At 33.7% G+C, this 23,388-nt stretch overlaps 5 protein-coding genes across 5 annotated transcripts; 3 read left to right on the top strand and 2 right to left on the bottom strand.

Moving 5' to 3' along the window:
* Nucleotides 1-6,046: 6,046 nt before the first annotated feature.
* Nucleotides 6,047-8,216, bottom strand: LOC116143785 (cytochrome c oxidase subunit 6b-2). Its single transcript, XM_031429241.1, has 4 exons — nt 8,096-8,216; nt 7,560-7,648; nt 7,381-7,462; nt 6,047-6,306 (listed from the first exon to the last, which is right to left on the bottom strand). Exons 1-4 carry the CDS (start codon nt 8,105-8,107, stop codon nt 6,253-6,255), a joined length of 237 nt encoding a protein of 78 aa, XP_031285101.1. The 5' UTR covers nt 8,108-8,216; the 3' UTR covers nt 6,047-6,252.
* A 2,696-nt stretch (nt 8,217-10,912) lies between these two features.
* Nucleotides 10,913-12,298, top strand: LOC116143717 (tetraspanin-15). Its single transcript, XM_031429153.1, has 2 exons — nt 10,913-11,539; nt 12,002-12,298. Exons 1-2 carry the CDS (start codon nt 10,913-10,915, stop codon nt 12,296-12,298), a joined length of 924 nt encoding a protein of 307 aa, XP_031285013.1.
* A 793-nt stretch (nt 12,299-13,091) lies between these two features.
* On the bottom strand, nt 13,092-16,650 carry LOC116143779 (protein FLX-like 4). Its single transcript, XM_031429235.1, has 4 exons — nt 16,459-16,650; nt 14,554-15,137; nt 13,788-13,927; nt 13,092-13,687 (listed from the first exon to the last, which is right to left on the bottom strand). Exons 2-4 carry the CDS (start codon nt 15,081-15,083, stop codon nt 13,428-13,430), a joined length of 930 nt encoding a protein of 309 aa, XP_031285095.1. The 5' UTR covers nt 15,084-15,137; nt 16,459-16,650; the 3' UTR covers nt 13,092-13,427.
* Nucleotides 16,651-18,739: 2,089 nt separating this feature from the next.
* Nucleotides 18,740-19,619, top strand: LOC116143801 (putative glycine-rich cell wall structural protein 1). The gene has a single exon (XM_031429258.1). The coding sequence runs from the start codon at nt 18,952-18,954 to the stop codon at nt 19,414-19,416; it is 465 nt and encodes a 154-aa protein (XP_031285118.1). The 5' UTR covers nt 18,740-18,951; the 3' UTR covers nt 19,417-19,619.
* A 1,903-nt stretch (nt 19,620-21,522) lies between these two features.
* Nucleotides 21,523-22,224, top strand: LOC116143790 (GPI-anchored CFEM domain protein A). Its single transcript, XM_031429246.1, has one exon. The coding sequence runs from the start codon at nt 21,610-21,612 to the stop codon at nt 21,958-21,960; it is 351 nt and encodes a 116-aa protein (XP_031285106.1). The 5' UTR covers nt 21,523-21,609; the 3' UTR covers nt 21,961-22,224.
* The last annotated feature ends 1,164 nt before the right edge of the window (nt 22,225-23,388 follow it).

Genomic DNA, 23,388 nt, shown 5'->3' with positions numbered 1-23,388 from the left:
GATATGATAAAAAAAAAAAAGAATAAATACAAAAAGTCAAATTCATCATATTTTTATATTTATATCATTTTAAGATATTATAATTTATGTTATTGAAAAATCGCATCACGACAAAATTATGATGAATCTGTCAACAATTTTCATTCAATTATTTTTTATGGGCTTTATAAAAATTTTGGTTTAGATTTTAAAACAATACATACAAATATCTCCGACTTAAGTTCTATCACAAATATATATAAAAGTTATACTATATGTTAAAATCTTTTATATAGGAATCTGATGTGATATAAAATAAAAAATGATTTCAAGCTAAAATTAAATAAATAATAAAAGTATACCATAACTTTATTTTTTATAAGCCACATGATATAATAGTAAATGAGATATCTCATTTACTGTTGCAACCGCGTGACTTGCCGACCATTACAAAAGAGTTCCACAAATATCAAAATTCACTAATAATGGTCGAAAATTGATAATAGAAAGGACAATTGACTTGAAATGTGGATGTATACAATCACATGGGAATAATCAGATAAGATAATTGTTTATTTCACTTCAAAATATCAAGGAGACAAATGAAGACTTGTCTTGTTCTAATTTCACAACACTAATTTGTGGTCCACTACTGCTTCTGTCTTTCTCATCTCTTGATATTTTTTCTCCATCTACAATGGTAGGGTCAATTTAGGAAAAAAAAATTATATTTACAGGTGTTAATGATCCTCATCATGTTATGCTATTGAGGGGGATGATTTAGTCAAATCTCCCATTATGTTACATGATTCTATAAAGGACACTATATATAGGGAGGGCCGTTGAAAAATTACTTAATCCTTGATATTTTGAGAAATTGTGAAGTCTATACTCCCTAATTTCTTTAAAATTACCAAAAGTTTCATGCATAAGATATTTAATGCTTGTTCTCCGTAAACCCATTTGAATTATTATTATTTTTTTTTTTTTTTGTTATGATTAAGGATATTCGAGTCAATTTATACGTATTTTAACTAATTTTTTTAACCCTATCATATAAACCTTTTAAGTCATAATTAACTCTCGACTATGAAAAGTCCATAAACCCACTTGATATTGTATTTGATTCTTCATTTCTCTAGAGTGGTTGGGGTTGTGGTGGTCAAAATAGTAATATTCTGAACAGCCCCTCTGGGTACAATATTCTCATCCTCAATTCTGATGGCCCCCGCCCATTCTTTGATGATTCCTTCCTACAAAAAAAAAAAAATAAAGTAAGAATAGAATCGTTTGTCTTCTCTGGTTTCTTGCCTTTTCTGTTCATTCTCTTTATTTATTCTTTGGAAGTACAGCCACGCTGATAAAGGTTGACAGTCCTTTCACGATCAGAAGCCACTTACTTTCATATAATTTTATATTTCCTTTGAGAGTCCTTTTAATAAAAGATTTATTGTTTCTTAGAACAATTATAATGCTTTCGTAGACACTGATTGTGATGAAATAACAATTTATACAATTCTTACAGGCAACAACTATCAGGGAATCAATTTTATTTCCTATTATGTTTTGTATGATAACTTGTTGAAAAATGGTTGCAGAAAAGAGAAGTCGGTGGCGGTAATTGGGTTAAATGACATACCACAATATGCATCCCATCGTTTCCTACCAACAAGACTCAAAAGTGTTACTTCTAGGAAATGACTCTCTTGAGTGAAATTTTAGAAGAAACATCATCTCCTTTTCTAGTTTTCTAAAACTTTTTCGATTCAGTATTCAATGAACCACAATTCAAAGTGAGTTAAACAAAATATCAAAGATTTCAATTGCAAAGCTTGCGTTATGAAAAAAGCCCGGTTTGCAAACCTACTAGTCTTTAGGCCTGGGTTTGGTTGATTTGAGAGGAGGCTTTTAACATTTACTTTTAATGGACCGATGTAGTTTTCTGAGGCATTTTAAAATTTAAAGGGGGTTGTATGTATCTTTACTGTGCGGTTAACTGATTTAGTGGTCGGCCTGAGTATACCGAAACTTGATTTTCCTCCGGGTGTAATTTACACCAGCGGTCCAAACCCGGCCATCCGGTACAACTGCTAGTTTCTCTTATGAGGGCATCTCCAACCCACACTAAAACACCAAAATGGTGTGAAAATATGTTCTAACCCAACGCCAAACACTACACAAAATTGGTGTAAATAAATAGTATCACGCCAAATTAACTAAGATGTGTAAGTGAATAATGTCACACTAATTTGGTGTGATACTATCATATATGAAATATATTTTATTTTTTATTTTTGTTATTTATATTTAGTTAATTTGATTATTTTATATATATTTAATAATAAATTCATAATAATTATTAATTCAAAATGATGAAAAATAAAAAATGATTGTATGTTGAGCATCGATTGAATCGATAAAGCGCCAACTCCCGAAGTTGAAATTGTCGAGATGAAAATGTCCTGTTCAAAATTTTCTTGCTCGACATAGACAAATAAGGATCCAGAGGCTCACCATCCCTTCGAAATGCATTAATTATCATTGTAAAGATATACTAATTCGAAAATTAAATTACATCTATATAGAATTTTACTTTTGTATTGTTGTTGTCTTTTTTTTTTTTTTTTTTTTTTTTTGGTGGCTTTTATATTAGATGTATTTTTTTTCTATATTAAATGTAATGTTTATTTGATTAAATAATGCTTAATTTATTAAATTAGTATAATTTTTAAAATAATTATTATTTAATAAAATATATGTTAGAGTCATGAAAGTGACTCTATTTTGGTGATAAAAATACCCTATGTGTGATTAATGAAATCATATTGAGATAATTAAAGAATTTTTGAATTTATTCACGAAAATCGTTCCTAATATTTTCTTATAATTTAACATTGTTTGAATGATTTGGAAATGGTATGAGTTGATATTAGTTTGTGGTTATGGATTAGAAGTGATTTTGTCTCTTTATGTTGTTTGGGGGTAAACTGTCATATTATAAGGGTTGATTTTGTCACTTTTCAATCATATAGGGACCAAAGTGATATTTTTCACATTGTGTATAAAAAGAAAGTGAAGGGTCCGCAAATCTGTTGCCGTTCATCCATCCACAGTGTCATTTTCAGCATCGCTTCGTCTCCCTTTTCCAGTGACCTCGGCAACGGTTGGGCTTCCCCTTCACCGGTCACATCACCACCGCAAATCATACCGCATTTTCCGGTGACTTTTGCATTCCACCAACCGCGATTTTGCCATTTTTTGGCGCACCTCCGGAGACGTTTCGCCTCCCGTTGGCTGATCTTCTCTCCCCACGGCCGGATCTATCCATTCCAGCTTCAGCCAATGCCAAAACCACCGAAATCCACCATCACCACCGTCGCTCCTCTTCACCTTCCAGCCGCGATCTCTCCCATTTCCGGTGACCTTTCATCTCCCCATACCTAATCTAAACTCCCCATCACCAGAGCTTTCCAGCGTACCTTCGGATCCCATTTTTGCCACCATTCCGGAAGACCCACCAAAAATTTCATCGATACCTTGGGATCCCATTTCTACCACCATTTTCCGGAAGACTCGCCGGAAAATTAAAGTTTTCCGGCAGTGCGACTGTTCGTATTCCGGCTGTCCGTTGGTCGTTTTCGCCCATTTTTCGCATCATATCGTTGTCGGTTACTTCCTCTCCACCATGATCAGCTTCGTTTTCACCTTTCAGCCTCCGTCATCACCACTATGAGCGGCTGAGTTCCGGTTGTTTGTTATGACATAAGCGAGATCGAGATTGACTCCACGACTCTACTCATCAGCTCTCGACTAGTTGGTAAGCCTGATTATAGGACTTTTGGTAGTATTGTGTTTCGAATTATTGTTTTCGTTTCATGTTTGATTTCGTACTTAATATGGTTTGAGTATAATTTTTGATGAATATTGTTGTCCATTGTGATTAATGTTTTCATAGAACTCGCTGATGATAACGTTGTTTTGAAATATTAAATGATGAATATTGCTTTTCATTACTTCGCATCGATTGTAATTGAGTTGTGTTCGGATTTAATTTCATTTCTATCTGTTGTTGGTGTTTTTGTGAAGTTGGTTGATTGGAAGATACGTGTTGATAAATTGTATTTGTTAATCACGTACCAACTAGTGGTATTGCCTTGTAGTGTTATCGACGTTCAATGATAGTCTTTAACCATCGTACTGAGTGATCGGGTGAGACATGATAGATTATACCTAGAGTTGCCGGAAAGCCATTTCATTGATTTATCTTGCCTTGTAGGTTTAGGGATGTAGAGGGTGAGGAGAATGTGTGAGTTGGTCTCGTGTCGAACCAAAAATCGTAACGGCAACGTTTTTATTATAAAGTCTTTATTAGTTTTAATTTCACGCTTTTATTATTTGCATTTAGTTTGTTTAGTTTCATTAATCAAATTGTCAATTTCATTTCCGCTACTCAAAATATATTAGGTTGTTAGTCTTACTCCCTGTGGATTCAACTCTGCTTACCGCTAACTACAGTATTTACATTTTATATTAAATGTAATTTTTTTTATATTAAATATAATGTTTATTTGAATAAATAAATGCTTAATTTTATTAAATTAGTATAATTTTAAAAATAATTATTATTTAATAAAAATATCATTCCCAATATTTAATTAATATATAAAAAATAATTAATGAAATAAATTAATTGTTGATTATTAATAGAAAGGAAAAAAAATTATAAAAAAATATTCTTTTTGATGTAATAGGTTAGAGATGCAATAGTGAAATACACCAAAAATCATTTCAATTTGGTGTAAAACTTGCACCAATTTGGTGTTTGTGATTGGAGATGATCTAAGCTCTGTATTAAAACCCAGGTCGGACCGATTCGACCGGGACTCGATAGCTTCTCCAATCTGGTTCAAAGTTTAGGGTGGTATTTATAATATTTCAAATTTATAGAGACTAATTTGTTATTTTTAGGAGTGTTTTGAAGATATATCAAAAGTTTAGGGGATCAATTGGTTATTTTTTGGGGCATTTTTTTAATAAATAAAAATTTTAAAGACTAATTTGAAATTTTTGAGGGATATTTTTGTAATAGACTAAAATTTAAAGGACTAATATGTAAATTTTTAAAAATTAAATTATTGCTGACATCACCAATCCAACCGACCGGTCCAACCGGTTGACCCATGACTCGAGCAACAAAATGGATTGCCCTCCGATCCAGGTTTTAAAACAATGGGTCTGAGTCGAGCAATTAATTGTTGCATTATAGGATCATAGGATAAATTTTACAAAAACAATTTTCAGAAGAGATTCCCTCGTGTGATTCGATGGCATCTGATCACCTGGCTGGAGTAAATTGTAATTTATCCTCCGTTCTTTGATTTATCTCCTTAAATCGGGGAACCGGAGCCTTGCGCCAATTCTCCGAAAAGCTGTTGGAGAAACTGAAGGAGTTCCGGTCAGGCATTCTGCATCGTGCCTAATCTCCCATTTCCGCACAATCATACTTTCATTTCTAATCAATCTCGTGATGGCAAGCTAAAAGAAATTGGTTTGCGGAGAGGTCACTAAGTTGTCAAACTATTAAGAGCAACATCAGTTGTGTGACTCCTATGCTCCAACTTGCTTAGGTGCCTTCATATCTTACATCTAAATCCCCTTCACTTTCTACAGTTTCTAAAACGTAATCCCGGTCCAGTCTACGAAATACTACTAGTTTTAACTAAAATGTAGAACAGCAATTCAACCAAAATGGTTTTTGCTCGTCAAATATCCAACACTTTGAATTGATCAAAAGGTATAAGCCTACGTAGTTTTGCTCTAGCTTCTCCCCCTCACCCATTGCAACTTCTCATAATCCAGGCCAAGACCTCTCAGAACTAAGGACAAATCTTGTCCAGTCCTATATTAATTTTATTCAGTCTAAAAGCATCACCAAAGGGGTGCATAAGAAAAATAAATGCAGGAGAGGACCATGCATGCAGATAAAACACACAGACAAAACATATCACACACCAATTCTAGGTTGTAGCATACCAAAAACACAAAACTGATGCACGGGATCATAAAATTAAGGGCATCAGAAAGAAGTCAGACCTTTAAAAGTTCTTTAGCAACTTCTCCATTCACAACAATTTAGTATCAACATTCAATAAATTCAAAAGAATCTCCATTATGCCTTATTGATTCAGAGGATTCAATGATAACCAATGAAACAGCAAAAGAGCAATATTTAACTTCCCGTTCCCAAAATGAGCCAATCAAGCTGTCTCCAGATTAAAGAGGACCTGGGAAAGTCCCATTCTCCCTTTGCTCATTCCACCTTTCAACCTGCATCAATTTAAGAACAAAAAAAGATTAAACAAAAATAGCGATGGTCTGTGCCAATCAGTTACGCAAATCACTCCTACCCTAGCAATTAGAAAACATCCAAAGTAAGGTCATGGAATACAAATGACCATCTGACAAACATGGTGATTCTTTCTCTGTAGCAATCATCTGAATAATAAATGAATGCAAAACCAGTAACTCTATTGTTTCATCAGAAATACAGATTGTAATAACCACAGTACCAAGAAAGAAATTTCAGGTCCGATCCTGAACAACAAAACCAGTATTACTTGCATATATCCCGTGATCTATCATGCTATCAGAAATCAAATGTCAACTCAACAAAATATTTGATGCCTAAATATCAGCGGATCTCCAAAAACACAGATAAGCTGCTGGTTATCATAAACGCATTCTAGCATATGACATAACTTGATATTGAAAACCACCATTATCAATATGTAAAATATAAAGCTATGGACTAGATCTTCGATGAAAATACTATTCCTCTCATTTCTATCTCAATTTTGAGGGTTGTTATGTATACAGGGATTGTCTCCAATATTTGATGATATGCACATACGAGAATCAGACTCAAAAGTTTTACACAGATACAAGATGTCCAACATAGAAACTCCCAGAAACTTAGACATGACAGCATAACTGCAATTGAGAATATTAGTGGGTACACAGTATTGAATACGTATATGGACATGCAAATGTATGATAATAATTTTCTGCCTACATATATGAGTGCGGGCATGAACGGAGTAAAGAGTAGCATCCTAAAGGTTTGACATGAAATTTTTTATCTAGCAGTTTCCTCCGATCCATCGACAATACTAGTAAGTTTACTTATTCCACAGAAGGGAACAGATATCTCAAAATTAGGACATAGAAAAGCCAACTATGGAAGAGTTAGCCAATATACTCAAAGTTCGTGCATTAGATGCATAACAATTTGACTTTCAAAAACACCATAAGTGACACAATTTGAGCACATAACATGCTACATCTTACAACTAAGTGAATTGCAAGTAACTTAGCCAAATACAAATAACTCAGCTTACTCACCCATTCACCCGGGCAGAGCGAACGATAGTATTTGGCAAATCTTTCACATTCATTAGATTCTTCACCCTTCGCGGCCAAGCACCTGCAACAAACATTCAGTTTTCAAGAACAAACCACAATATACAGTACACAAAGCATTTCCATCAGAACCAAAACTGCCAAGAATTCACAAACTTTACCTATGAAACTCAATGTAGCGAGTGAAGCAGTGTCGCGTTTGATTAGTGGTCGGAAACCGGAAATCAGCAGGAGCTGTTTTGAGTTCAATCTAAAAATAAAACCACAATACCAATAAAACACTACACCACACGCAAATCGTTAACAATTACCGGAATGCAAATCCGGTAACGTTACCGGATCACCCATTTTTGCAACCTAAAATCTTGTACACATAATTGACATAAACGAATTGTAACAAAATGGAATACATATAAAATTGTCAATCCAACAGCCACGGAAGGCCCGTTTACCAGACCTAGCACGAAACCGTATCATGAACCTAAATATAGACGAAAATTTGCAAAATCACATAACTAATTAATCGAGATTAAGATTGATTGCGTTAATAATTTAGCGAAACGAGTTAATAGTGATAAATAAATAATACGACGGCGTGGAAATTAAATGTTGAATCTGATGAGAAATAAGTACGCTTGAAATTTTGTTTAATTTTCCAGCAGTTTCTACTTTCTGGGGAGCCAAACAGAAAGTTTACCTCGTCCGCCATGAGTGATCCGATCAACGAACACGAGAAATTGGTGGTTTCGAATTTGATATGGCTACACAGTACAAAAGCCTTATAAAAATGAATTTGTGTTTCTCTGTATAGTGTTTGTATCCGGTTCGTGCAATTGCCAATTATAATTAGCCACGTGTAATGAGTAAAATAATTAAAAGGCTCATGTTTTTTAAGATTTTGGATTAATATTTTCATTTAAATCGATACTCGAATTAAGCAAATAATGTGATATTATTATAATCTTTAGATATTTCTTTTCTTAACTAATCATCTAATAACCTTGATTAACAAATATGTTTATTATTCTATAATTAAAATTATATTTAACCCCAAATATAAATAAATTGATGATAGTCCTATAATTAAAAATAAATAAATATAAGGGTGTGTCTTATTCAGGGAATGTTGTATTACTAAGAATGTTATATTAATGGAAAGATAGATTACTTTGAAGATTACTGGGAGTATTTAAGAAAATGTATTTGGTTAAGTTAGAATAAATTAGTGCGTATGTTATATTAATATGTTTGGTTGGGAGTATAAACTGGTAGGTATTTTATATAAATTACTAAATTGTCCTCATTTTTAAATATTAATATGATATTATTTTTTGAATCATTCTTTTAACCCCTACATTTGAAATTTTGCTAAAATACTCCGGTTATATAAAACTTTAATTTATAACAAAATCACCTCCACCTACCCCAAGCCACTACCGGCAGCCAGCCACCACCACTGGCAGTTGTTAGAATGGCGCACGAGCGGTCGGATCTGACAGGTCGTGCGCCGATGAAGTTTTTTTCGACCAAATCTGTGGTCGTGAAACGGCCGTCATTTCACGGCCAAATATCTAGCCTTTTCACAACCAGATATGGTCGTTTCTGTCCATGGATCACATATCCATTGCCGAAAAAGACCTTAACAATGCACGGCCGGCCAGATCCAATTGGTCATGTGCCATTCCCTCGCCGGCTGGCTGCTGACGGTGGTGGCCAGATCCAGCCACCACCCTTGGGTAATTTTTTTAAAGTCTAGAGGTATTTATGTCCTAAAAAATTTATATACAAGGATAAAATAGTCGATTAATATATTTGTAAATTATTTTCAAAATAAGGGTATTTTTGACCAAAAATCTTATTAATAAGGGGTAAAATTGTAATAAAAATAAGATTTTCAAGTAATCTTAAAATACCTAAGAAAATTGAGATAAATTATCTCATATATTACTAATAGTAATTACTATTGATTTTGAAAGATTACCGAAATCTTATATTACTTAACAACTAAACGTGATAATCAAGTAAATATAAAATGACATTAGTGTTAAATATATTCAATATCTAATATGTAATATTTTGAGTTGAATATGATCGTAATATCTTTAGTGTTTCAAGTGATGTTACATATATAAAGTTAGGATTTCAACTGATATGGCTGTTAATGTATATTAATTGTAAGAAGCACAACGTTGTTTCATAAAATTTTACAATTAATGTAGTGATGATACATTAACAACTACATTAGTTGGGACCAAAATTGGGAGTATATATGGTATCAATTTTTGTGCAATCTCATATTTTGAGTTGTAAATTATATCTCCTGTAACAAACAGTAAAGCCTAGAAATTCTTATACAAGTGTGTGGTTAATCCTACTATTCGAACTTATTTAGTGTTGAATTAGATTAGGACCATTGAATAAGTCTGAATTTCTCTTATCGAAGAAAGTACTAATAGCCTGATTCGAGATTGACTTGATGAAATCCAAAATGATATATTAGTTTTCTGTTATTTATTACCCTGTTCTTACTCTAACCTTACTTAGAATCTTTTAAGGATTCTTTTTGCCATGTGTATAATTAGTTATACTCATAAACTAGCCCTAGCCCGGTGGATCTTGACTACACTCTTTGAACATCAAAATATCTACTTAGATATGCAAATTACTTTTTCTTTTTCTTTAAAAAGAAAAAAAATTATTTTCCAAATACTTCGAGTCCTTAGATTTAACCGAAGATTACGCTAGTTCAATAACATTACTAGATCAACCAAGCAATAATTTTTAGTCAAAAAACGAGATATTATTACCATTGAAGTAATAAAAAACTTTGGATGATATAACAGTTCTAGTACTTTATTACATATCTTGATACTCAAGAATTCATACACAAAATTAGTATTTCCCTATCACCCTGAAGGTTTGGCACAAAACCCTTTCGCCCCAAAATTTGGAAAACTAACTTTTTTTACCCCAAATGACATGTCTGTTAGTTAAATGTAATGTTTTAAGGGATTTAGAAAATATATTTTGAATAAATTGCTGATATTTTTTTATCAAAACGATTGTAGTTTTTGTCAAACAATTAGAAGTTTTGACCAAACAGGTTAATTGATTTGGTATTATTATGATTCTTGAATGTAAAAATGCTTAACCGTTTGACAAAAACTGCCAACCCGTTATTCAAAATGCGTTTTCCACCCCTTCCACCTTTACATGGAAGTGGTAAATAACCTTTATTTGAAGGTGTCAATGTTGATTTCCCAAAATTGAAGAAGAAAAACGTATTAACACTAAACCTCAGGGGTGAAACGGAAATAAAACCTACAAAGTTAATGTCAAATAGTAGTTCCTAATTTTCCCCAAATATTTCTCTTCTCTCCCTAGATTTCTAAACAAACTTGAGAATTGACTTGGTAAATCAATTAATTGCAAAAATTAAACCACCAATAATACAAGAAAATCCATATATTTCTTCAACATTTATTACCCCCAACCAGTCCACTCTTTCACTGACATGGCTGAAACTGTTGTAGTAACTACAACTACTGAAGAAAAATCCACACCACCAGCACCAGCACCAGCCGCAGAAGCACCTCCACAACCCACAAAAATGGCAGACAAAACAGCTGCATCAGAAGCACCGCCACCACCACCAGGCCCAGAAGCACTAATTAATGCAAAAACCATTTCAGGCTTAATAACAATGTTGTCCTTCATTCTGTCTCTTCCGATTCTCGCCTCAGTCATATGGCTTCTCTACATGAGAGACTCCGACTGCGAGAGCCTCTTGAGGCTTCCAAAACTGCAATTTGGGATCGGCATTGCGTTGATCTTCATGTTCATCATCTCCATCGCCGCCTTGTTCTTGCGACGGCGGTTTCCGATGCCGGCTTTCCTCCTGGTTATTGTGCCGTTGCTGGTGATGCTCGTTGTTGGATTGGCTCTTGTGGGGGCTTATGATATGGAGAGTAGGAGAATTCCTGCTTCTCCCAAGTGGTTGAGGTCGAAGGTTCAAGATGATCTGAATTGGAACCATATCAAAACCTGCATTTATGATACAAGAACTTGTGACGACTTGTTTTCAAGATCAATCACCTTTAAACCTTATGATTTTAGTATGAGCAAGTTAACTTCCATTGAGGTATAATAACTTTTCCTTTCTAGTTCTATGTTATATATATGTCTGATAATATCATTAATATTGTTTCATTTCTGGTTTTATGTTACCATATCGATAACGTTATGTCTATAGTTTCACAAATATTATTTTATTTCTAATTCTATGTTACCGGTCTGATAACATTATGTTTGTAATTTCACTATAACCTTTCCATTTCTAGACCTATGTTACCGGCCGATAACATTATATTTGTAGTTTCATTAATACTGTTTCATTGCTAATTCTATGTTACCGTTCCGATAACATTATGCATGTAGTTTCATTAATACTATTTCATTTTTCTAGTTTTATATTACCAGTCCGATAACGTTATGGCTGAAGTTTCATTAATATGATTCTGAAACCCTTTTGCAATCGTTTAATTGAAACGCTCATACTGTAATCAGAAAGTGATTATTATAAATATGGTTGTGATTTTTTAAGGCCGGATGTTGCAAGCCACCATCAATCTGTGGGATGGAGTTTGTGAATGCAACCTTTTGGAGGAAAGACGATGCAGCCATGAAAAACTCAGCTCCATGTGATAGAGATTGTGATATATGGACAAATGACAGAACCATTTTGTGCTACAGTTGCCGGGCTTGCAAAGAAGGATTTCTCAAAACTTTGAGAAGCAAATGGTGGAAGCTTGGCCTCTTCATGGTTTTAATTGCTTTATTGCTCATTGTTTCTCATTTGTTGCTCTTCGTTACCACCATGTTGGAGCGTTTTGGAGATTAGGCAAATTTAGGTGGTCATTTTATTTCGTTTCTTTTTTGGGTAGTTTTCCTTTTCCTTCTTCTTTTCTCTTTTTTTGTTAATTTTGTTTGTAAGAAGTTAGGGTTTCTTTGATTAATAAAGGCTAATCAAAGGCATGCACTTCGAATTTTTGGTTAATAGTTTGATTTCATGTTTGGTTAATACCTTCTTATTCATTCATTCATCACAAAAATACTTACTTTTAAAATTAATCAATCAAGGTGATAGATGAAAAGAAAATATAAGTACAATCTAGTAGAGCTTGATTTGTACGACGTCGAACATAAATACATATCATTGTGAGTTGGTTATTAGTCAGCACATGTTTAGCTTACGATGTGTTAAGGAGCCCTCATCCAAACAAGTACTTTACGCAGAGTCGACAAAATTCCATTAATAACCGGCCATTTTGATTTTTTGAAACAACTCGATAAATTTAGTAGATCTTTAAGGAAGACCTAATGACTATAGATCGAACCTATCCAATACTTACAATGTGATGGTTGATTATTCACAGACTAGTTGTCTTGTACCTACCATTTCTTTTTTGGGTCAATACCAATAATGTAGTTCATCCAACAATAAACCTAATCTAAATTAGAGAGCTATGACAATCAAACCTGAATGAACAAAATGTTGAATTGAATTGTACCAATCTTTACTGGGGGTTATTACTCATTTTTGTACTTGCTGTTTTCCCATTATTTCTTCGGTTAAGATAAGAATAGAGAATAGTAGTAATCAGTAAAATTAAAGATGCTTGAAGATAATGACTGAACCTTTTCATCCATGATGCAAAAGTTCATATGCAGGCCATGAAGCTTCATTTCAACTTACTGACCTAAAACTATGAGAATATACACAAAATTTGCGGTGAACAACAATTATTTGGAAGCATGACAGAGTGACCAGATCCTAATTTGCACAGTATTTCAGTAAAGCAAGTTGTTACCGGTCATAATAAGCCATGTACGAGGTTCTCGAATAAATTTTGACCTATCTAACCATAATTTTCACAACAATATAACTCAATCAATTATCCTCCATACATGCCAGCAATGCTGCGATAGGAAGAAACTTGTCTGCACGTATAATTGCAGCTTCTCCAAGTTCACCTCCGAGCAACTGATGGATCATATGGTCCTCCCCACACTGCACCACCACTGGTAGCAGGGACAGCAGCAACACCAACCACACTGGAAGCAGCCACCTGGTTACCACTTCCATGTGGAATTGTTCCCTCGATTGTTGGCACAACACCCATATGCACAAGAGGCTGTCCATAGCCATTAACATAGATGGCACTGCCCTGTACAGGGGGCGGGAAAGAATGACTATGATTCATGTAGCCACCAGTGTATGGGATCGGAGCTGCATAAAATAACGCCAGCATAAGTGTTACAGCAAGCCAGAAGAATCAGAGTAATGAAATTTCAACCAATAAAACCATGCTACATGCAAGAAAAGTTACCATGTACTCTCATCTCAGCATTCATCACCTCAGCTTTTAACTTTTCCATTTCTCTTGCCATCCCAATTAGATCTTTCTCCATTGCTTTTAATTGCTCCACTTTCTCTATGTTTTTACCCTTTTCGTATTCAAATGTAGCACTTTTTACCCAAACAAAAGATTAAAACAAATAAAAGGAACCAAGTTAGAACTTTGATAAACTGCTGAATCCTGCTAGAAGAAGAAGAAAATGACAATGGAAGCTGAAACAAAGATATTTTAAATGTTGGTGATCTTAGTAACATTTCTTTGCCACATTAGAAAACATAACCATCATCCATCAGCACCCATAATATGACTTAAACAGAGAGGTTTAAAAGTTTGGTCTCGACTGAGAGTTCTACACAAATAAGTTCCTTATCACATCCAGCTTTCTGATGTCTCCCTTTAAGATTACATCAAAGCCATTGGCAACTGAAAGTAAGTTTGATTATTCCAAACACAGTAATGGATCAGACGACTAATGATATTTCTCATAATTCTCAGCTTATACATTGAAATATAAAATTAGTTCTCAATAAGACTTGAAACTAGAGACTTTCAGGGTGCCAGAAGGAGAAATGGAGTCCTTAAATTGCATTAATGCGATCTTGATCTCATTATTACCCATTTTAGCATAATTGAAGCATAGGTTATGAAGATTGCAGTAGGTTTGGTAATAACCGCAGGTTTAACTGTCAAATATGGGAAATACCACAAGAGAAACTTAAGCACTTGCATTACTCACCGTAACCTCTGATGTTCTTGCCTCAAACTGTCAAGTTCAGCATGTAAATCAGGTAAACTTTTAACATCAAGCCGAGCTCTCTGCAATTCCTGTGAAACCTGTTGAAGTTTGACAGTCAACTCTTGTCTGGCTCTGACCAAGTTCTGTGCCTCAATGTGTGCTTGTTGAAGGTCTTTTTTCACACTCTCACCTGCCCTAATACTGTCTTCCATTTTTGCTATTTTACTCAGTAACACCCTGATCTGAATATCACTTTCAGCATGGATGCTTCTAATGTGTGCCTTGAGTCTTGGAATTTCTTGCTGTGCAGCAGCGAGTTCCTGCCTCAAGGAAACATGGGAAGCTGCCAATCTATGATTGTCCCCGGCAAGTTGTTCAATTTCTGCTGCCTGAACAGCAATTTTATCCTCTAAAAGCCCAGGAGGAGGAAGAGGCTCCAATGATCGACGACCAGGAAACGGACCATGCCGCAACATCCCTGGGGTTTGGGTACGTCCCTCAAAAGCTGTAATACGTCCTCTGCCAGCCATCTGTCTGACAATCCAGTCAGACTACAACCAACATAAATAGTAACGATCCAGGTCCTGAGATGTAAATACTTTCTGGTTAATCATGACAAGCAATCATAGCTAAGTAAAAATGTAATAATAACAAAAAAGTTTGCAACGTCTCCTAATACGGACAAATCTCCAGGTATTATGAACAAGATTCTTATAAAAAACTTCCAACAGGAACCTACCCAACAGAAGGAATGCCAAAATTATCTGCCAGATTGTCCTACTGCGGATTTCAAGGAATATTCAAAAGCTATCAGGGAGGCATAACGCAGAGATTCTGTTTATAGAATATGATAAGGTCAACTGACCTTGGACCAACATCAATTTCATTCTCAAACAGAGGCATGGTTTAGGTTTGTTTTAAGTATAATTAATCAAGATATAGGTTTCCCAGTAATTTCAAACACGTTTTACAGAGAAAGGTGTATGAGGCACATACAATTCCGTTTTACTAAATTTAATCATCCATCCTGCCAGTCAGAGAGGCTAGTAATCCTCTTACAATATCAAAACTTTAATGGCTATTTGGACTACCATAAGGGCTAAGGGAAAAAGTTTCCATTTATTCTCTCTCAAGTCTCAATCACACTACACTCCAATCAAATCCACAAATCAAAATCCACCAAGAATGCTGATTCTCCACCTTATGTTTAGTAATAATAGAATCATCGACGAGTGTAAAGCTTATAAATGCAAACAAGTTGAGGCCTTCTCTTCAATTCACAGTTTCCCACTAAACAAGCTGTAGACGAAAATCTGCTTTCCTATATCTTCTATCTTCTTACACAATCTTTCGAAACCCTTTTCTAATAACACAAATTCACCATCTTATGTTCAACTTCAAAGTGCTTAAACGTTAAGCCCTTTAACACCTTTGGTTCCCAATTCCCATATCAAAATGAACTTGAACAAACTTGCAAAAACATACAGGCCCATGTATCTACACAACTACATACAAAGACACTGTAAAATAAAAAACTATCACCACTTAACAACATTCCCAGTAATCAATTCTTTTAAATAAAGAGCAATTTACGTTCAACCCAATAAGTAAATAAATGAAAACACTATTGAATTCTTACAACAATGAGAGATAAAAACCAACACTAATCAATTTTCTCATTAAATTCAGCGACTTTTAACATAAAGTGACACAAACTAAACTCCCCAGATATCATAAACGAAACTTTAATATTTATTTGGATTCACTTAACTGAATGCAACATCAAAATCTATACACACTTAACAAAATTTGAACAAAACCCAATTAAAAATAACAAAAGATAACACCATTAAAGCTTAAAAAAGAACAAGAAAATCAAGCAACAAAAGAATCAGAATTACATACAGATACCGAGGGTCCCGTAGGCTCAGAGCTTGGCCAGTTCTGAGGCAAAACCGATGAGCAATTTGGTGGTAATTTGAAATTTATGAGTGACCCATTAATTAATAAAATTAAATTAAATTAAATTAAATTAAATTAAAAAGTTTGGATTTGAAGGGCTTAGACTCCTTAAACAATCGTCTTCTCCGTCTGGACAAAGGCTTAAAATTTAAATCCTAGAAACGATTAAAGCAAGTGTTTGGTTACAGGGATATATATATTGTACAGGTAGGATTGGATAGGATTGGTAAAAGTAATGCCCCAAACACAGTCTTACAAAGGGATGAACAAAAAAGATTATAACTTAATAAATGTGTAGTTAAAAAAAATTAATATTTGATTTATTATAATTCATTTAGTAGTATGTATTAAGATTTCATCACTGGTGCATTAGAAGAGAAAAGAAATGAAATAATTTTGAGTATGATAGTAAAAAACAAAAAAGTTTTATGCAAAAACTCTAAACATACTTGAAAAGTTAGAAATATTTTGGTTCAATAAAAAATTGCTATGCTAGCGAGTTATTACGTACTACAAATTAAAAAAATAATAATTTCTCTAAAGTATAAATCATTATCCAAATAATTTAGATAAATATTTATTTCATTATAAACCTTTAATGTAACAAAATATATTTTTTTTTTATGTAATATACAGATAATTATTAATATGTAAGAAACTTTTTTAAGATGAAAATTAGAAAAAATTTAACTAATTACAATCTGAAATTTATTTTTATTATAACTATCCCAAGTTAGGACTCAAATTTGCATCATTAAAGAAGTTTTATGTGTAGCTCATTAGAATCAGCAAATCCCAATTAATATAATGATTATAAATTATGCTAAATAATCACATTAGTTAATCATATGTTATACAATATATAATTACTATTAATCTTATATTGTGCTGGATTTTGACATCAATGACTCAAGGTGCAAAATGTTAAGGGGCTAGAAATTATACATGATATGAAAATCGCAGTAAAAATATAAATAAGAAGCGTTTTTAAAGTGGTTTGGATGCTCAAAAACGAATCTCATCCATGTAGTGTATCAATGGATGATTACAGTCAAATCGTGCAGGGAGCTGAATTACAATCTAAAGAATATATATATATATATATATATATATATATATAATATATATAATATATATTATATATATATATATATATATATAATATAATATTATATATATATTATATAAGAGAGAGAGAGAGAGAGAGAGAGAGAGAATGTATGATTTTTTAGACTAAAATAAGTCAATCTAATGAGAGAGGAGTCTCTATTTATAGTTGGAGGATTCAAGAGTAGTAATCAGAGTCTGCATCGGAGGTATGGTACATTCCTAACCCGCTTTTCATTGGTTGTCTGCACGGGAGATCCTTAAATCCGTAAGGCTGGGCAGATGACAATTCCTAACACACTCACAAAACTGGCGTTCACTTGTCCATTGACGATAGCCATACTCTTCCGTCCTTGCGGCATGAAACATTAGACGGCAAAAGCCTCCTTGAATTTGATTGGCCTTTGCTGACGAAGCCCACATAGCTGACTTTTTAGGCAAACATCTTACATTTTGACCATTAATGGGTAAGTGCCAAGATGATTGTATTATTATATAGCATTAAAATTCAAAAAATTGTATAAAAAGAAATAAGTCTATCAATGATATTTTGAGGTTTTTTTTTTTTTTTTTTGGTGGAAGATTAAGAGGTCATATGGCGATAATCTTATTAAAATTCCAAACTCAACGATGGTAGCTAAATATAAGGGTTGCATTTGTTGCGGGACTTTATTATGTCAATCTTTGATAAGACATCGAATTAAACCACATCCTCTATGATTTATGTCAAGACTCACTAATAGAATGTACTTTATAAACACCATGTCTTACTATAACAAAATATAGAGTTTCCATAAGGATATTATGATAGTTAATGGTATCACATATCAATATATTCATATGATTACATCATATACATTAGACAATGATAAATTAAAGTTCACATTCCACTATCAAAATGGGTCGACTGTCTAATGTAACCCACATAAAGAACAAAAAGTTGACTATAAGAGAGACCTAATCTTGAAATGATTAAGTATTTTCATCAACCTCAATCAAGTCAATACCTTTACCCAATAATAACACTACCAAAACTACACAAAATCCTACATCTGTACACATCAAGTTCTCTGAGTTGCCTTCACAAAAAACAAGCCAAACATTCACATTCCACTATCAAAATGGGTCGGTAAAATCAAACCCATTTGTCAACACATCCTGAAGATTCCGCCCACGAATCTCACATCCAGGCTTCCACCAAATCTTCCACTAACACTCTCATCAATAACTATAATTCTATAAGTAACTCACTCTCCCAATTACTCCTCCCGCCAAGAACAAAAGCTTCTCCAAAGCCGATACAAATACTCCGCATTTCTTTTCACCAATATGGCATCATTAACCTCTCTAGTTTTCGTTGCTTTGCTTGTAACTCTATCCATTATTGAATCCGAGTGCCGGGTTGCGCGAAAGGACTTGGGGGTGGACCTTGGAGGGATTGGGGTCGGAATTGGAGCTGGAGTCGGCATTGGCTTGGGCGGAGGCGGCGGCTCGGGGTCCGGAGCCGGGGCCGGTTCTGGTTCTGGTTCAGGTTCAGGGTCAAGTTCATCTTCTTCGTCTTCGTCCTCGTCCAGTTCTTCAGGAAATTCTGGTGCAGGTTCGGAAGCCGGGTCCTATGCAGGCTCCTATGCGGGTTCCAGGGCAGGTTCAGGATCCGGAGGAAACCGGGGAGGTAATGGAGGTGGTTCAGGATATGGTGGGGGACATGGAGGAGGTTATGGAAGAGGAAATGGCGCCGGTGAAGGGTACGGTGAGGGCTACGGTGAAGGTTATGGCGAGGGCCGCGGCGACTGAGAATATTTATATTTCCGGGAAATTTATCTAGAAGAAGTTTAAAAATTAATTAAATAATAATTATTTTCACCATTTTTGTATAAAAATAAGTAGATGGTGAAGTTGAGTACCTTTTTTTTTTTTTTTTTTACATATTTATATATTTATCCACTACTTTGTGTAAGATATCAATTCAGAATGATGAATGTGTTATTTTGAATTAACTTTTCCTATTTTTTAATTTTTTTTTTCATTTTCATTAAAGTTCATGTAATTAGTTTATAGAAAAATAATTTACATAAACTCAATCAATCTCTCTTCCAGACATCCTGACGAAGAGTTAATGAATTTAGATTTGCAGATAAAAATTTTCTTATATAAACCTTCAATCAGAGAACTGTGAGTGTGAAAACTTTTCAGAGAAGACATGCTAATAGATTCCTGCAGGCATGCGCTTGCAGAAATATTCATTATGATTATCTTGCCAGCATCTGAAGCTAAGTTTCAGTAGCAGAAGATTCTTAGAAGTGTGTGGAGAGGCTTCAATATCATTGTATATATGATCGATCAGTTTGTATATCAAAGAATAATTAAGAGAATGCAACTGATAATGCCTTTCTTTACAATATGCATATTATTTCTGACTTACAGAAAAGCCTTAAACATTCGAAAGATTTCCTGGAAGTTCACCAAAATTGTTAAAACAAATAATGGAAAGTAAAAGCAAGATTCTGAAAGTGATAAATGGTAACCATGAGCTGTGGTTTAGCTGATAACTAAACTTCTAATGAACGAACTTTATCCGTAATGTCAGAGGTTTGAATTTCACTGGAAACAACTTATGGTTTTTAAGGCATTTACCCGAGTCTGATCGGGAATTAGTCTCATATCTTTAGATATAAGAACATCTTGAGTCTTTCACCTAAAAAGGAAAGTGATAAATGTGAAGTTTTGAATGTTAGGATTTCATGCCCTAATAAATCTTTTTACTAAAATTATACATGTATAGAAATTTACATATTCTTTCAACTTCTGATTTCAAAAAGACATGATCTTAATTTTATGTAATAAATTATGCCATATCTGCCATTAATTTTTCTGGCTGATATACAAAGTTTCTAACTTTTTCCATGCATGGAATTTGTCAAAGAGATTATAACTTCATTTCTAAATAATTACGCTTTTGAAGTTTCATAATTTACTTCCTTATGCTTCTAATATTTACTTAATTAAGTAATTCCATTAAGGCAACGATGAGATTCACTCTAATATTGTATTAGAAAACAAGCTTTACGAATCTGAGTTTAAAACTAAAGTCTGGTCAAACCCTATAATCTTAAAAAAAAACAAAAAATAATAGCTTTTATCCATATATAAGTGTCTATAAAAGGTTTAACTTCCTGACCTTATAAGAGCAAACCGCAAATTTGATCATTAAATATTATGAATATTGATATAAATTGTATTGAACTATATAAATCCTGAATTCTAAATTGTAGTGTACAATACTAGAGTGCCTTATATCCATTAATACAAATGAAGAAACAAATTCCAACTAGATATAAGATAATCTTAAGAAAACTATTAACCATAGTGAAATAAGATTAGACAATTACACATGTTAATTAACATCATACAGGATCCTTATAATTAAGATCAATAAATTGATTAATGTTGACCACCTTCAAAATTAATTAATTAATGATCAAACCCACTAATGCAGTCTTGAACTTTCTAGCAAATTCTTGCTCAGTGGGAAGTGGAAACATGGTCTTTCTCATTATTTTACTACGAATTCAGCAGCTACAAAAAGACCCTTTGCCTTTTTCTTGCTTTTGGCGCAGTGACAAATTTTGCCTTACAATCTAAGCATGCAAATTCCACTATATCGAGTGGGCAATTCATGGGTTGGCACAATGACACCTAATCCTCATATCATTAACAAAAGTGGCCCAATTTTCAGAACCCTAGCTAGTTCCCACTACCAAATTTCTCACCCTTTGAAGCCACATATTTGCCCACCATCAAATTTCTTAATAATAAATTTAGAGGCGGTGGCACATGTACCCCCACTTCTTCATTTCGTGCTACATTTTGCATGCACTATCTAAAAATTTTACTATAAATTCTTCACCTCAATCCCCATCTCACAAAACCTCTACCTTTCTTGCTTCCTAAAGGTTTTGTTTGATATTTTGGACTTTGTTTCTAGCCATGGCCAAGTTGGGGTGTTTGCTTATACTTGGTTTGCTTGTGTTTTCAAGCTTGAGTGTGGTGAGCCAAGGGCGTGTGGCAAGAAAGGACCTTGGGGTGGACTTGGGAGGAGTTGGGGTTGGTCTTGGTATTGGGCTAGGCCTTGGGTTGGGTGGGGGCGGTTCAGGCTCAGGCGCAGGAGCCGGTTCTGGGTCTGGGTCCGGATCTAGGTCTAGCTCGAGTTCCAGTTCCTCTTCTTCATCTAGCTCAACTTCTTCTGGGTCAGGCGGCGGCGGAGCAGGGTCCGAAGCTGGATCCTATGCTGGGTCTCGAGCTGGGTCAGGCGCTGGAGGTTATAACAATGGACATTAATTTTTACAATGATGCAAAGAATTGTTAAATAATTAATTGAGTGTCACCATTATAAATACGAATAAGAAGATGGTGAATTAGCGTTTGGTTCTTGAATTTCTTTTGTGTTTTTATTTGGAGTCTTAATTGGATTTGTCAAATGAAGATGTTTTCCAAAATCTTCAATATGTTTTTACTCCTTGATCTACGAGTGTCTGTCGATCGTGTGTTCATTATAGATGTGTTTTCTTATCATGATATATCCAATAAGGTTTAAATTATATATGTTTAAACCTACTGCTGCTTCCTTAATTTCCGTAATTATTTTATATATGATTTTCTAATATTCCATTGGTTAATTTATTACAGAATAAAGGCATTCAGGATGTGTAATAGCATAAAATTAATCTCAAAAGAAGTAAAAGAAAATAATCAAACAACAAAATACCATAAAACTCAACAAATTATAAAAGGAATTAATAGCATAAAACACAATTAATAAGTTTTGAACTTGTAAAATCAGAAGAGGGTTTTTTTTTTTTTTTTCTCTCTAATATCCTCTCAATCTCTAGATTCTATATTTTTTTTCTTTTTTTTTTTCATAGTTTCTCTAATTTTCTTGGCAAACAAACAATCTATTTGTCATTGTAATTAACTAATTACTTTTAATTAGCTCGTTTTATAGAATTCTTGTATTTCAATTAAATTGAATTATTAAAAGAATGACAAAGAGCTCTTTGCGGCTAATAAAGCAAAACCTAATCACCAAAAATAGAAGAATATTTTATTCAAGTCAAAATTAATATTAATATAAGGAATAAAATCACCAAAATGGCTAAGCCAATTCACAACCCACCATGGAATGTTGGGAAAGACTTAGTTTAAACAATATATAAAATATAAAAAGCTATTAAAGCACATGTAACATGTTCTTGATAGCTCATCTTTGGATCCTCTTTCGTTTTCTTAATTGGAAAAAGCATTTGAGTTTCGGTATCCAAAGACCAAAAGAAAGGCATAAAGAAATTTCCTACTTCAATGGATTTGCTCTTAGCTAGCCTCAACGTCAAGAAAGGGGTAAAAATACCTCGCTTGGATATCATGAAGAAGTAAAACCGTCCGGTGGCCGAATCAGAAAATTACATTTGTGGTCAAAGTGTAATATTTAATGAATGAGGGAAACTAAAGTTAAACAGTGTATTTAAGAAATTACATTTAACGGAGATAAAATAAAAAACTCGAGACTAAGACTAGAGACAGATGGGTTCGATTGCATATCTCTTTCTATTACACGAACAATCTCTTTTATAAAAAGTTTAATTTTCTTTTGTAATCAGAACTTAAATTTCATTAACAAGAGTTAATTCTTGTATGCGAGGATAATTTAAGTTAAAATTTGAAGTTCAAGAATTTTTGCTATATAATATAAGAATATGATGATAACGAAAT

The sequence above is a fragment of the Pistacia vera genome, unplaced genomic scaffold (assembly GCF_008641045.1).
Source record: "Pistacia vera cultivar Batoury unplaced genomic scaffold, PisVer_v2 Contig432, whole genome shotgun sequence".
In the NCBI taxonomy this organism is placed as follows: Eukaryota; Viridiplantae; Streptophyta; class Magnoliopsida; order Sapindales; family Anacardiaceae; genus Pistacia; species Pistacia vera.
Note: the sequence above shows the minus strand (reverse complement) of the source record. Positions and strands in the feature narration are given on the sequence as shown.